This window comes from Bos taurus, chromosome 24, assembly GCF_002263795.3.
Source record: "Bos taurus isolate L1 Dominette 01449 registration number 42190680 breed Hereford chromosome 24, ARS-UCD2.0, whole genome shotgun sequence".
Taxonomy (NCBI): Eukaryota; Metazoa; Chordata; class Mammalia; order Artiodactyla; family Bovidae; genus Bos; species Bos taurus.
Genome location: NC_037351.1, coordinates 32557724 through 32572214, shown reverse-complemented (window position 1 = coordinate 32572214; position 14491 = coordinate 32557724). Strand labels below are relative to the sequence as shown.

At 40.5% G+C, this 14491-nt stretch overlaps 1 protein-coding gene across 3 annotated transcripts in view; it reads left to right on the top strand.

The window, feature by feature from the left end:
- TTC39C (tetratricopeptide repeat domain 39C) overlaps positions 1-14169 on the top strand; it is a 105460-nt gene extending 91291 nt beyond the window's left edge. For all 3 annotated transcript variants that reach the window (XM_003587769.6, XM_059881026.1, XM_010818798.4), the window contains 7 exons: positions 759-866; positions 6551-6660; positions 7700-7823; positions 9269-9366; positions 9713-9817; positions 11129-11167; positions 11736-14169. In XM_003587769.6, coding sequence (XP_003587817.2) covers positions 759-866; positions 6551-6660; positions 7700-7823; positions 9269-9366; positions 9713-9817; positions 11129-11167; positions 11736-11825 — 674 coding nt within the window. In that variant the 3' untranslated portion in view covers positions 11826-14169. The remainder of the gene's footprint in view (positions 1-758; positions 867-6550; positions 6661-7699; positions 7824-9268; positions 9367-9712; positions 9818-11128; positions 11168-11735) is intronic.
- Positions 14170-14491: the final 322 nt, after the last annotated feature.

The following is a 14491-nucleotide window of genomic DNA, read 5'->3' as shown; positions in this document are numbered from 1 at the left end:
CTACCTATCCCCAGGATGCCAGCCTAAGGATGTTTTGCTCCGAGAGAGCTGGGTCCTTTCTCTGCCCCTCAGAGAGAGGGTGGCAAGTACTTAATGTCTCACTGGCTCGCTCTCTACTCCTCTGAGCAGTTTGCTAATTACCAGTGATCATCAACGCGCTGGTGAGTATGTGAGACTTCCGAGGTGGTCACCGTGTTATATAATCTAGTAGCATCGTTCCTTTTTCTCTACCTGTTCTTGGAGAGAAGCACTGCTGTGCTTAGGTTTATTGCACAACTGGAGACAAATTAGACCATTTTCCTCAAAATCTTTATGCGCCTCCCTTCTATACTGCCTCACCGGTTGTGAAATCAGAGATGCTGTATCTTCCTCAAAGCATCCCATTGAAAATGTTTAAGAAGAAAAAAAGAATTATGAAGTTCTCAGGTAGTTTACATGGAACACTTGCAGAGGAAGTCAGCAGGATGAGGGATATATAACCTACAGATGGGCTGAAAAGTGTGTTATTTTGCTGTTCAGTCGCCAAGTCGTGTCCGACTCTTGCAGTCCCATGGACTGTAGCTCACCAGGCTTCTCTGTTCATGGGATTTTTGAGGCAAGAACACTGGAGTGGGTTGCCATGTCCTTCTCCAAGGGATCTTCCCAATCCAGGTATCGAACCTGTGTCTCCTTCATTGTCAGGCAAATTCTTTACCACTGAGCCACCAGGGAAGCCTGTGTTACTTTAGGATCCTTTTCTAAAAACATCTGTTTCACAGGTTGGTGCAGCATGATAGAGCTGAATTTCAAGGATGCGTTCAATTCCTTTGAGAGGCTAAAAAACGAGTCCCGGTGGTCCCAGTGCTATTATGCCTACCTAACCGCAGGTGAGTGGATCCCAGTACACGTGGTCACAGCACGCCCTCCTGTCTCAGACTAGCTCCCTCTTGTTGTTGGATGGAGAGCGATGGGCAGAGGATGCAGAAGTGCTGTTCTTGACAGTTTCCCACAGCATGTGGTGCTGTTTGTTGCTGATCAGTCGCTGAGTTGTGTCTGACTCTTTGAGACCCCCATGGGCTCCAGTAGCCAGGCTCCTCTGTCCTCCACCATCTCCCATAGCTTGCTCAAACTCATGTCCATTGAGTCGGTAATGCCATTCGACCATCTTGTCCTCTGTTGTCCCCTTCTCCTCCTGCCCTCAATCTTTCCCAGCATTGGGATTTTTTCCAGGGAATCAGATCTTCAGATCAGGTGGCTAAAGTACTGTTTTGGACTGCAAGTGAATAGCAGCTGAATACAGCTCCCACCCAGCCAGTGGAATGTTGGGAAGTTCGATGCTACACGCCCTGCCCCTTCCAGTATTCCCCCAGGGCCGGGTCCGTCACATGCTGGGTCCTGGACATGCTCGTTATGAGCTTCTCATTTTCGTACACTTTGTCCTAAACAGCCTCAACTTACCCTCACCCCTCTCCTTTTCTTCCTCAAATCTATTTTTCATTTATTAGGCGCTTAAAGAATTTTAAAGCATTGAACATGTCTTTTAAATCGTATTCATATCTTCCTTTCAATTGTTAGTGCCCTCGTTGTGAGTTGCACAGGTTTTGAGGAGTCCGTTCCAGCCTTGTTTTGCCTCTTACCCCTGTTATAATTAGTGTGATTTTGCGGAGTACAAGGTGTTTCAACACTGCATGTCATTATGGCAGAAACAACTTACGCTTTCTGACAGGAGTGTCGTGTGCGTTGCCTTTTCCCCTGACATGAACAGATAGGTGAGGACATGCTGCCACCTGGTGGACAGAACCGCTGTCTGTGCCCTGAGCCCCATGAATTGCCTGTGTGATGCAGAGTGGTTTAGGAAGCGATTGAAGAGACCCAGGGAGTGTACTCCTCCTGCCTCTAACAATGAGCTTTCCTTACACACCCACAAAAGCGATTCTTCTCCTTAAAATTTAAAACTGATCCAAGCATTATTTTAAATGTGTTCTTATTTCTCTGAAGGTTTGCATTTAACAGAACATCTCCTGTCATTCCATCCCTGTAACTGGTCTCTTTAAAATGGGAAAGAATTAACAGTGACCCTGTGTATATCCAGAATGTTCTGGAACTGCAGTCCATTAGCAATCAGGATGGAAGCCCTTACACCCGCAGGCCTTCCTATAGACCCCACAGGGTGTTAATCCATTTTCATCTGGCTCTTGTTGTTGATGTTTGAGTAGGATTATTTTCAGTATGCTGCTAGGATACTTTAAGGGTTGGTTTACGGAACTCAGAGGCATCTCAGATGAAAATTGCAGCTGTTTATTGAGTGGGCTTGGTGTGCCCTGCACGGTGATGAACCAAAACAGGCTGCTGTTGTTGTGGTGTAATAGGATCAGGTAGTCAGTGTGGGCAGGTATTTGTTTTATTTTAATTGGAGGGTAATTGCTTTACTATATTTTGTTGGTTTCCGCCATACATCAACATGAATCGGCCACAGGTATACATATGTCCCCTCCCTGTTGAACTTTCCACCCCTTCCCGCCTCTCTAGGTTGCCACACCGCACCTGATTTGAGCTCCCTGCATAATACAGCACTTCCCCCCTGGCTGCCTGTTTTACGTATGTCGTTCTGTTTCCATGCCACTCTCCCCATTCGTCTCACCCTCTCACACATTGTGTCCACAAGTCTGTCTCTATGTCTGCGTCTCCATTGCTTGATGAATGGATAAAGCTGTGGTATATATATACAATAGGATATTCCTTAGCCATAAAAATGAACACATTTGAGTCAGTCCTAATGAGGTGGATGAACCTAGAGGCTGTTATACAGAGTGAAGTACGTCAGAAAGAGAAAAACAAGTGTCATATATTCACACACATATATGGAATCTAGAAAGGTGATACTGATGAGCTATGTATTTTTTAAAAATCTTTGTGGAGCATAGAGCATGAAGAAATAAATGTACAGTGTGGCTCTATAGAGGAGCATTTATTCTCACTGGAAATCCCAGGATCACACCAGTTGTAGGAGATGATACAGCGTGAAAGACTCCAGTCTCCACGTCTCCACGGGGGTTCCGTGAAGATGATGTGTGAAGAGCTCCACATAAAGAGGGCTTGGGAGGTGGGGCGGCTCGCTGCTGTGCTCTCAGTGCAGGCGGCTTGCAGGAGCTGTTACCTGAGTTGGCTTGACGGACTGGTATGTGTTATAAGCAGCGCCTGAGAAGATGAGCATTAAGGGACTGGAAACACTGCCACTGGGAACTTAGTTCCTTGGTTTTTTCTTTAATCACTTTTTTTTTTGTCTTTTTTTCTACTCTTGGCAGATTTCAATTTACAATACAGTATTATCGAATGTAGTCACCATGTTATTATACATTAGATCTTCAAACCTTGTTTATCTTATAGCTGAGAGGTTTTTTTTAAAATTATGGTAAAATATACATAATGTAAAATCTACTTTAACCATTAAAAAAGTATTTTTTTTTTTTTGGCTACGCTGGACAGCTTGCAGAATCTTATTTCTCCAGGCCTCTGAAGGTGAAAGCCCAGAATCCTAACCACTGGACCGACAGAGAGTTCCCCGTTTTAACCATTTTTCAGTATGTGGTTCAGTGGCATTAAGTTCTTTGATAGCCATCACCACTGCCCACCTTTCTTTTTGAAAAGTGAAACTCTGTGATCTTTATTTATTTTGTGTGTGTGTTTGTGTAGCAGAGTTTTATTAAAGTGAAAAAGGGACAGAGAAATCTTCTGACACAGACATCAGAAGGGGGGTGGAGAGTGCCCACTTGTAGTCTTAATCAAAGCTTATATCCTTTTACCAGACCCATTGCCACAACATAAATCTTAAATTAACAAGATTAGTACTAACAACAGAAAGGTCTTACCAGATCCACTCCCACAACATAAGATAACAAGATTAGTTAGAAGGTTCTTGTGAAGGAGAAACATGTCCTCGAGCAAGATACATTGTTACATTGACCAAGACAAGACAGTGTAGAAAAAGTGCTGGTCCTTTTCTCCTTGAGAACTCCAGACCTCTGTCCCCTTTGCAAAAGCTCCAGACCCCTTTCTCCTCCTCGGGGACCGGGACTTCTTATCAACCTACCTAGGAATTGACTCTCTCGTTCCCCCCTTTTCTTTTAGGAGTAAAACTCTATGATCTTTAAACAAGAACTACCTACCCCCTGCCCAAGCCAACCCCTAATAAACTCTGCTCCTTCTGTCTATATGAATTTGACTATTTTAGGTGCCTCAAGTAAGTGGACTCACCAGTATTTGTTGATTGAATCTGGCTTATTTCACTTAACATAGTGTCCTCAAGGTTCATCCATAATGTAGTGTGTGTCAGGATTTCATTCATTTTTAAGGCTGAATAATATTCCATTGTGTGTACAGACCATGTTTTGTTTATTTGTTCATTGTCTGTGGACTCTTGGGTTGTTCCCACCCTTTGGCTGTCGTGAATGATGCTGCTGGGAATGTGGTTCTTTTTGAGACCCTGGTTCCAGTGCCATTTAGCACATTACCCGAAGGGTGATGTAGGAAGTGGGATGGCTGGACCATATCCTTGTACTATTCTTGCAAATTTTCTATGTGTTTGAAATTACATAAAAATAAGTTACCCCAAAAGATTAGAATATCTCTTGAAGGGCTTCCCTGGTGACTCATTGGTAAAGAATCCACCTGCCAGTGGGGGAGACGTAGGTTCCCTGATCCAGAAAGATCCCCTGGAAAAAGAAATGACAACCCACCCCACTGTTCTTGCCTGGAAACCCCGTGGGCGGAGGAGCCTGATGGGCTACAGTCCATAGGGTCGCAAAAGAATCGGACATGACTGAGCGACTAATGACAACAATAAAGCTTAGTCCTAATGGACAGGCTGAGCATCCTAAGTCTGTGTAGGTCTCAGACTTAGGATAAATCAGAGATGCTCTGCTTTCTAATATCTGCATCCTTTGAGGCAACTGTCTGTAACTTATGAAAAGGAAGTGGTATACATATTCTTCAGGATCTGAGGTGTTAGAGCTATAGACCTGCAAAGGTGATTCAGATTCTGATATTGTTGATATTTATGACTCTCTTGTGTGCCCACATTTGCTCATTCCTTTTTAGAAAATTATGTGACTATATAATAATATTATCAGTTATGTACGGAAACCTCAAGCTAGGGGCAACAGAAATTACTCTTTTTCATTGATGTACTGTGTGACCTCAGGCAAGTCTTTTAACTTTCCTGGGTCTATAATACCATGGAGTTGTTTTACAAAACAATCACCGAGCTTTCTTCTGGTTTTGAAATGTTGTAACACAACAGATGAGGTCATTTGGGATGGGTTCAGACCCCATCCGGATCAGTGCTGCTTCCAAAACTGGAAATGGAATTACCTCTCCCTTTTCATATTCAGACTAACCCCAGTGATTCCCAGTAGAAATCTTCTGCTTTTCCCATCACCTTGATGTCCTCAGCTTTCTCCAAGCCTTGCTGCTTGTATCTCTTTGACCTTCCAGTAGCTGCTCACTCTCTGACATGCCACAGCCCTCTGCCCGGCGTGACCAAGCCCCAAAATGTGAGAATGGGACCATCTAGTTTTAGGATCGCTCAAATAAAGAAGGAAGAACTAGCAAATCAATGGACATTCCAAGTGGGGATTGAAAAACAGTATGTGCCAGAGACAAAATCAACAAGAAATTAATAGAAAGGAATTCAGTGTCATGGGAGTTGCAAAGAGGATGACAAAGAGTGGTTGGTAAAGTCAGATGGAGGAGGTGGGACTGCAGCCTGGTGTGAAGTTTGGAGAAGGGAGAGAGCGGGTGAAGCAGAGGCATTGTGACTTGAGTCTTTGCCTGGGGCTTGGGGGAGATGAAGATCGAAGTCTTAGCCCCCTCCAAGGCTCAGCTTGACTCTGGTCCCTCAGAGCTGTGCGACCACGCCGAAGAGAAACCATCCCTTCCCTCCTTGAGCTTTTTGAAAGTAACTTTGATGTCAGGACTCCCAAGGCTCTCTTCACTGCATCCATTGTAGCTCCAGAATTGTGGGTGTTCTCTCTCCAGCTGAAATCCAAGTTTCTTCTGGGTGTAAACGTGTATTTCTTCTTCACATCCCTGACGGTGGCTGTAGGTGGTAGGTGCCCAGTGAACACACCCGTGACTACTTCATGACGGTGAAGGACTGTCAGATACAGGACACTTCATGATTTTCTTTCCAGGCACAGGGATAGCCCTCTACCAGTGTGACACTCTCACAGTCCTCCCAGCTCCTAACTGTTCTTGCCTAGTTTTCATTTTTCTTCCACTTTCCAAGTGTGTGAGCTCGAATGGGACTGTGCTCCGTGACAATATCTACGACCATAGTTTTCCCAACGTGTTCCTGTAAAGCTCAGGGAACCTAGCAGCAGGGAAATAATTACTGAATCAGTGGAATGATGAGCAGCAGGTTGGTATAGTCCCACATGTAACAGTCTTTAGAAATATCTCCTCCCATTTTCTCCTTTGGTAATAACCTTTTCCAAGTGTCATCAACCTGGGTATCCCTTAGTGGTATTTTCCCCCTAAATACTTTAAAGATTATGACGATGGTTTCTTACAGTTTGTCAGGGAGCCACCGGTGATGTGGACGGGGCACAGATTGTCTTTAAAGAAGTTCAGAAGCTCTTCAAAAGGAAAAACAATCAGATTGAACAGTTTTCTGTGAAAAAGGTTTGTTGGAACTTGTTGATCTGGTGTGTCGTTTATAATGGATATTTCTAACCATGGTCACCTTGGACAGCAAATGGAAATCCTAGGAAATTAGGAAATCCTGTGCAAAGCTGATCTCCTTGCTGAGCAAGTAGCTCACGACTGTGAGAGAATATTCTCGTGTGTCATCCTGCTCTGAATGCAAAGTACTGGTTGGTTGCAAATAATTAAAGCTATTGTTTGCTATTGTTTCTTTGAATGAATAGAGATATTACTGATCCTGTGGAGCTCATGAGCCCCTGGAGAGGGAGTGTGTATATCTGAAGGGTGAGGTAGCCTCAGAGGAGTGCAGATCAGCAGAACCTGGGCAAGAGATACAGACTCTGGGTTCTCATCTAGTGAAACCATCACATTGGGTGATGAATAAAAAGCAAGAGCGTGCATCAAACTGACCAGCAGAAAGGCCCAGGACTGTAGTGAGAAAGGCCCTCATTTATTTCTGTACTTTTTTAAGAATACAGTTTAGCTGAATTACCATAGGTTATAGGACAACTTGTCATATCCTGAATTCTGCATGTTTTCAGTTGGAAGTTTTTATTGAATGAACATTTAATGGCTTAGTGTGAGTATAAACTGGGTTGTAATGGGGAATGCCCCCAAGAGGACTGGGACTAATTAGGAAACTTAAAAAGTCAATAAAACCATAACTAAAAGGCCTCTAGTGTTACAGCCTTCATATAAACCCATTAAGTTAATATCTGTCACCCAGCTTTTATAAATTCCTTTGACCTAAACCAAAATGAATCTGGTTTCATCCTGCAGTTTTTAAAATATGTCCTGGAACTCGACAGTAGATTGAAGTGAATAATGAGAGAAAGGGATATCTACCAATACAACAAAAACACAGAGAGAAATTTTCATTCTTAGCCTTGTGGGAGGGAACTGTTCATATCAAATATGAACCAGCATTTTTTTAATGTCTCTGAAGTATTTTTTTTTTTTTTTTAGTTAGTTCGTTTGTTTGTTTTAAATGTAGCCTAATCATTCTAACTGCTTGCAGGCAGAGAGATTTCGGAAACAAACCCCAACCAGAGCACTCTGCGTGCTGGCATCCATCGAAGTGTTGTACTTGTGGAAAGCCCTCCCCAACTGCTCCCCGCCCAACCTACAGAGGATGAGTCAAGGTAAACAACAAAGTGCGCACAATAGCCTGTGCCTTCAGGGTCTCACTCATCTGCTCTGACTCAGAGAGTACCAATCTGTCGCTCTCTGGGACAGATGGCCTAGTGGTTAAGAAAATTCCATCACAGGTATTGGGGATAGAAAGCACTGGAAGGGCCAGATTCAGGAGTGTGTGGTGATGCTTTCTGATCATCGGGGTTATTAATCTTTTGGAAATGTCATCTTGCGTATATGCTGCCCTTCTCCAGAATTGATTTTGTATTAATATTTTGGACTCCGATTTATTGGATTGTTCTGCAGTGACACTTGTTTGTGATCAAATACAGCATTTTCCATTGAATTCCAATGGAATTAGGCTAGTCTCAGTCTTTGTTGGTGCATGCGGGCATTTCTCTAGATGGGGCAAGAGTGGGGGCTGCTCTTCATTGCAGGGTGCGGGCTTCTCATTGCAGTGGCTTTTCTTTGTTGTTTCGGAGTACAGGCTCTAGGGCACAGGGGCCTCAGTAGTTGCAGCTCCCGGGCTCTCGAGCACAGGCTCAGTAGTTGTGGCAAACGGGCTTAGCTGCTCCACGGCAGGTGGGATCTTCCCAGACTGGGGATCGAACCCATGTCTCCTGCATTGGTAAATGGGTTCTTTACCACTGAGCCACCAGGGAAGCCCCTGAGTCCCATGCTTTTATCATCAGACTTCTCTGCAGATGCCTTTTGCTTATTAAGAAAAAAACAGGTTTCCTTTCAAAGGTCAAAAAGTTTGTCAGTATTGATATTCCAGAGCAGAGTAATACAACTCCAAAAGAAGTTGTACACGGAGGCCCTGTAATTAGAGTAGGTGTGTAAAGCCCATGGGGTCGCTAAGAGTCGGATACGACTGAGCGACTTCACTTTTACTTTTCACTTTCATGCATTGGAGAAGGAAATGGCAACCCACTCCAGTGTTCTTGCCTGGAGAATCCCAGGGACGGGGGAGCCTGGTGGGCTGCCGTCTATGGGGTCGCAGAGTCGGACATGACTGAAGCAACTTAGCAGCAGCAGCAGCAGCAGTAACCCTCCCAAGGAGATTACTTGAAAGGAAATAAAATTGCTTTTGGATGTGCAAGTTCTGCTCTGTTGTTTAAAAATATTCATAATTTAAAACCCATTCCTGGTTGTTGATGCAAGTCTGGAATATCTACTAATGTCTAACACAAAGGAACAGTGAAGAATCTTAGCGACTATGTTCTTTTGAATGCACAAGTGTAGGCTATGTGTTTAGAGATAATTCAAACACACATGCAAATATAAAATAGTAATTGGCAGGCATAAGAAAGATTATCACTTTCTTGGACTAAGGAGACTCACTAATGGACGAGGAAGGGGAACCTTCTCAGTTTGAACTCAGTGAGTCACTAAGCAATGAGATTCTCAACTCCTGATGAATGTATTCCCTTCTTGCTGTCTTCTCTTTAAGCTTGCCATGGAGTAGATGATTCATCTGTCGTTGGATTAAAGTATTTGCTTCTTGGTGCCATACACAAATGTCTAGGGAACTCAGAAGATGCTGTTCAGGTAAACTGTTCACGTGGTGTCATAGCTAAGAAAACTGAACTATGAAAAACTACATGTGGGCTTGTGAATGAGAAAAAGGAAAGTGTTACGCAAAGCCAGTCTCCCATCACAGTGTGAGTTTCATCCACTTTATTAGATGAAGGTCATCCTCTCAGATGCCAGAAGTTGGTGATGGTTCATGTTCGTTTTTAATGTGACTTCAGAGCCTTTGAATATTTCTTCACCTATGGGCTCCTTTTCTGGCATTATCTGTTTATCAAAGATGACCGTCTCAAGTGGTGGAAGAGGAAGTGAGGAGGCAGACAGTTTTGTTTGTTCATTCTAATAACATCTGTATTACTTTCAGTTCTTTCAGCGAGCTGTCAAAGATGAGTTATGTCGGCAGAATAACTTATACGTTCAGCCATATGCTTGCTATGAACTTGGCTGTCTTCTATTAGACAAACCAGAGGTAAGATCTTGCCTATTTTCTTAAATAACGTTCATCAGCAAAACTGTGGAAGTGAACAGGCACAAAACATCCTTCATTTAAAACAAGTTGGTTTTTTGTTTTGTTTTGTTTTCCTTGATTCCACACAGGATGAATCCAAGAAGCTACTAATCCTATATTACTGTGTTGAAGGAGGTAATCTATTCCCTGGAGTTACAAAGAGAAACATAGCTTTTTGAACAAAAATTCATTTGAGGCAAAATCATTGTCTTTTTTTTAGAGTTATAATATGATTATAATATATTATAATCATTATAATATGATGTAATGTGGTTTATTCAGATGAATACAGAATTTCATTGTGATCCTAGTGCTATCCTTTATCTTTAGTGTATGATACCAATTAAGTTACTTAACCATATACTTTGTTCCTAATCTGTAAAACAAGATAAAAAATACCTGCCTTTCCAATTTAATAAAGACTGTAGTGAGAATAAATGAGGATGATGTGTAGGATTACTTAAAATTTTTTAGAATACCTTGTAAATTTGATGGATTATTAAGATGTATATTTAAGCACAATGGCACAGTTTTTAAAAAACAGAATTTCAACAGTGCTGGATTTGCTTAATACCTTCTTTTAGAAGCTCAGTTACATAATATTGACTATATAAAATTCTAGGTTTCAATACATTCAAGTCAGCTTTCAAATATATGGATTTTTTTAAAAGTTGAGCTAAATCAACAGAAATATTCTAGCCTAATCCTTAAATATGTCACCTATCTTGCCAAAGATAAGGCTTTTAATTGATAAGCCTTCTCATTTGAAATTCTAATTTTACCAAAAGAGAAAATGCAGTTTTTATGAATTTTGGTAGAAATTTCTAATGCCATATTCTTTAAGAAAATTTTTACTCTTAATGCAACCTAGAATACATATACATAAAATACAACAAGTATGATTTATCTCTTGAAAAATGAAGCTGATTGTTCTCAATTAGTATTGCCTTCAAAAAGAGATCTAGCTTACTGACTTCCAATAAACTTAAATTATCAAATTTAGATTGTTTAGTAGGGTCTTAAACTGTTTTAACTCTTTTAGTTGTTTATAGAATAATACTTAAAATTATGAAAAATTATCAAGTAATTCCTTGATGTAAATAAACATCATTATATTAAAGAAAAATTGAGTCATTATGCTTGAATGAGCAGTTGACTCCCCTCTAGGTCACCATAAATTGTTGGAATTAACAAGTCTTCTATTATAACATTTTCTGCTTGAGTACATAAACACAGGTGTTAAGAGATAATGTGTTTTTCTTATATTCATAGACTGTAGGAAGAGGCAGAACTCTCCTCCTTCAAGCAAAGGTAAAAATGCCCCAAAATCCCCAGTCTCTCTTTTTCCAGTGACCTTGTCCTCTGTGTGTACTCTGGAGCCTGAATTCAAGAGGTTTTGTGAAACGATTGTCCTGGTTGATAATATTTCTGGAGGGGGAAGTCATAACTGAATCAGGAGGAAGTCATAACTGAATGAGTGAGCAGTTGATTTTTAAGTAAAATTACACAAAAAATTCCGATGAAATTGCTCATCATGCTTTATAGAAACTCTTCTTGTTTGAGTGGGAAAATAACTGTTGATTTCACAACTGTGTTCTTAAGAAGTTTAGCAGTAACTTCCACTGAGCCCAGCATCAGACTACTGTCTTAGGAATAACATGAGGGAAATTTTCCAAAGACAGCATTTAATAACATTCAGTTGACATTTTAAAAACAGATAAGAATTTGATGTTTGGGGAATTGAAAAAAAAAAAAAGTGAATGTGAAGCCATTATTAGGTGCGTAAGGAGTTTTACTGTGGGAAGCAGACAGTGCCGTGTGATTAATACCGTAGTAGCACCGACAGCTTAGCTAATAGTCTCTCTCTCTGGTCTTGCAGGAGGATTTCTCTGGCTACGACTTTGAAAACAGGTTGCATGTCCGCATTCATGCTGCTCTGGCCTCAATGAGGGAACTGGTCCCTCAGTGACAGACCCCAAGTTCCTGCTGTGTCCTTCCCCAACACAGGTTCTGCACTTTAAAAGCAGAGCACACCGCTCTTATGAAGATCAGCTTTTCTTCGAAAACCACCTGGACCCAGGACACGTTTCCTCAGTTAGGCTGATGTATTCAAGATCTCCTCTTTTAAACACATAGCTTAAAAAAGAAAAGTGATGATGATGGTAGTGATAATAACTAACCACCTGGGGAGAGGGTTAAGTGACCTTGTTCAAACATTTTAGTTTTGTGATTTATTATTTTTAAAATAAAAGTAAACTAAATATTCAACCTGCGATCTTGTAGGAATGCATACCTGAAGCACACATCTGACTGGGTAACACAAAGTACCTGTAAAATTATTAACAGTATCACAACATAGTATTTATATTGTGTTTTGAAAAAATAGCAGTGCTTTCCAGTTTTACTTTATCCTCAAACTATTCCTGTGAATAATAGCACAGATATTCTAATCTCCATTGTCCAGAAAATGAGACTCAGGCACAAGAAAGCGAATTGACTTATTCCAATTAATTATTCCTCTTATTATAGAGTCTTGAATAGAATGCAGGTCTCCTGACCACAGACCAAATAATTCTTTTATTGTAAAAACAAATATGTTAATAACCCAGAATTCCAAGTTTTCCTTATTAAAAAAAAAATACTTCTCAGCTGAAGTTGTGTCATCAAAATATTTATCTCCAGATTGTCTACAAAAATGTTTCAAAGGACAAACACTTTTTTCCCTTTGAAAGCCAGCAACATGAAAGCAAATAGAAGATAGTTTTACAGCCCAAAGTATAGCTGTTTTGCTAATGTATTAGAAGACCTAGACTACAGACAGGATTAATAACACCTACATTATAGGTGTTTCCCTTCCTTTGTAATTAATTGTCTAGTTTCCAAGTTTTGGAACTTTTTCAGCAAATTGCATGAAAAGGCTGTTCTTGAAAGCACACAGATTTTTTTGCCTCAAAGTATTTGCTGGTGAGGGATTTGCTGGGCTGTCTGTTGCCAGGATTTAATCATTTTCCCCTTAGCTCAGGTTATTGATATTGTAAATAGACTTCAAAGTTATTTTTTAATCCTTTGTTGCTAATTTTTATTGTCATTGAATTTACCTCTTTGTTCAGTACTGCATACCTGTATTTTCAAAGAATCTAAATACCTCAGTCATTTTAAAATTTATTTCATCATTGTGTGGCTAACCTGGATCAATCTTAAGGGTAGTTATTTTTAAAATTTTCAGTGCCCTATAGAATATCCTCTTGGAGTGTCATTTAATTTACATATCGTTTTAGCTGAAGTATGATCTCATAGAACATCAGCAGTTTTAATATTTCACTTCAAAACAAACATGGGAGGGGCAGCTACAGCTTTGGCAGCTTCAATCTACTTAATCAGGTTTTGAGGGAATAATAGTTTCTTTTAAAAAAATGCTTGCTCTTCACTGACTTTGGCTGAACTTGCTTCATGTTTTTTCACTTACAAAGTGCTTATTAACGTTGACTTTCTTTCTAGTGGGACTGCTGCATGGGTTTTAGATGCTAGCCAGAGAGAAAAGATGCTACGTACTTTCATGAACGGGAAGATCCAGGAGCCAGGTAGATGCCTTCTGAAGGGGAAAATTGGTGTCTAAAAGTTTTAGATACCTGGTTTGAAGGAAAGAATGTTATGAATCTTTAAAATATGGCTCTCGCCATTTTCATGTCCTTTTGGTTATAGTTTATATGGCAAATTTCTCACTTATGATTGTGGAGCGTTCGGAATCATGAAGTTCTTGCTCCAGTATTCATACTTATTTGAATTTTCAGATCAGGTATTGTTCAAGCTACTTACTATTCAGTAGTAAAAGATTACATAAGGCTCCATACTTTTCTGCTTTAACTGCTTTAAAACTTTTTGTTTTTCCAGAGAGATCTCAGGATTTCAAATAAATCTGTGTTCAGTTCACTTCACTGAATACACATGATTGCAACACTGCTCAGTGAGTCGTCTCTACTAGTCCGTTTATAGATCTGTTTATAAACTGTCTCTGCTGGGTTTGATGCAGGATAGCCCTGGTGGTTTATCTGGAACCTGGTGGTAGAGCTCTGAGAGGGGGTAGACAGTGGTTCTAAAAATACTAAAATAACAAAACTGTGCTGAGTACACAAAGCCATTAGATTCACTGAAATCTGAGTACAGTATTGAGTGGAGTAATTTATAACAGTCTGGCCTGCGTGCCATGACTTACCCAACCTTTGAGTTACTGTTACCTGCCTGGAAACCTAGTTTGGTGTAAATTGCTCTTTACCCCTCTCTGATGAAGAAAATAATCAATAATCATGTTTGCATCTGTGTGTGCTTTTTTAATGTTGGCATCATTCCTTCCCCTTTTCCTGTTTTGGAGGCTGTCAAGTGGACCTTCTAATTTATAAGTGTCAGATATATTTTTGTATTAGATTGTGCCTATGATGAGAGAAATCTCTAATGTATATTTTCTGTACTTGGAACACAATTATAATCTGACACACTTGGAGGCATGGTCTAGTAATAATAATATGTACCTCTGTGATTAATGTATTTAAGATTTTACTTTTATTGGGATAGGTATCTTTTTGATTTTAGCACATGATAGCTAAGTAAAGAATTATTACTTTCAGATGTCACAGAAAA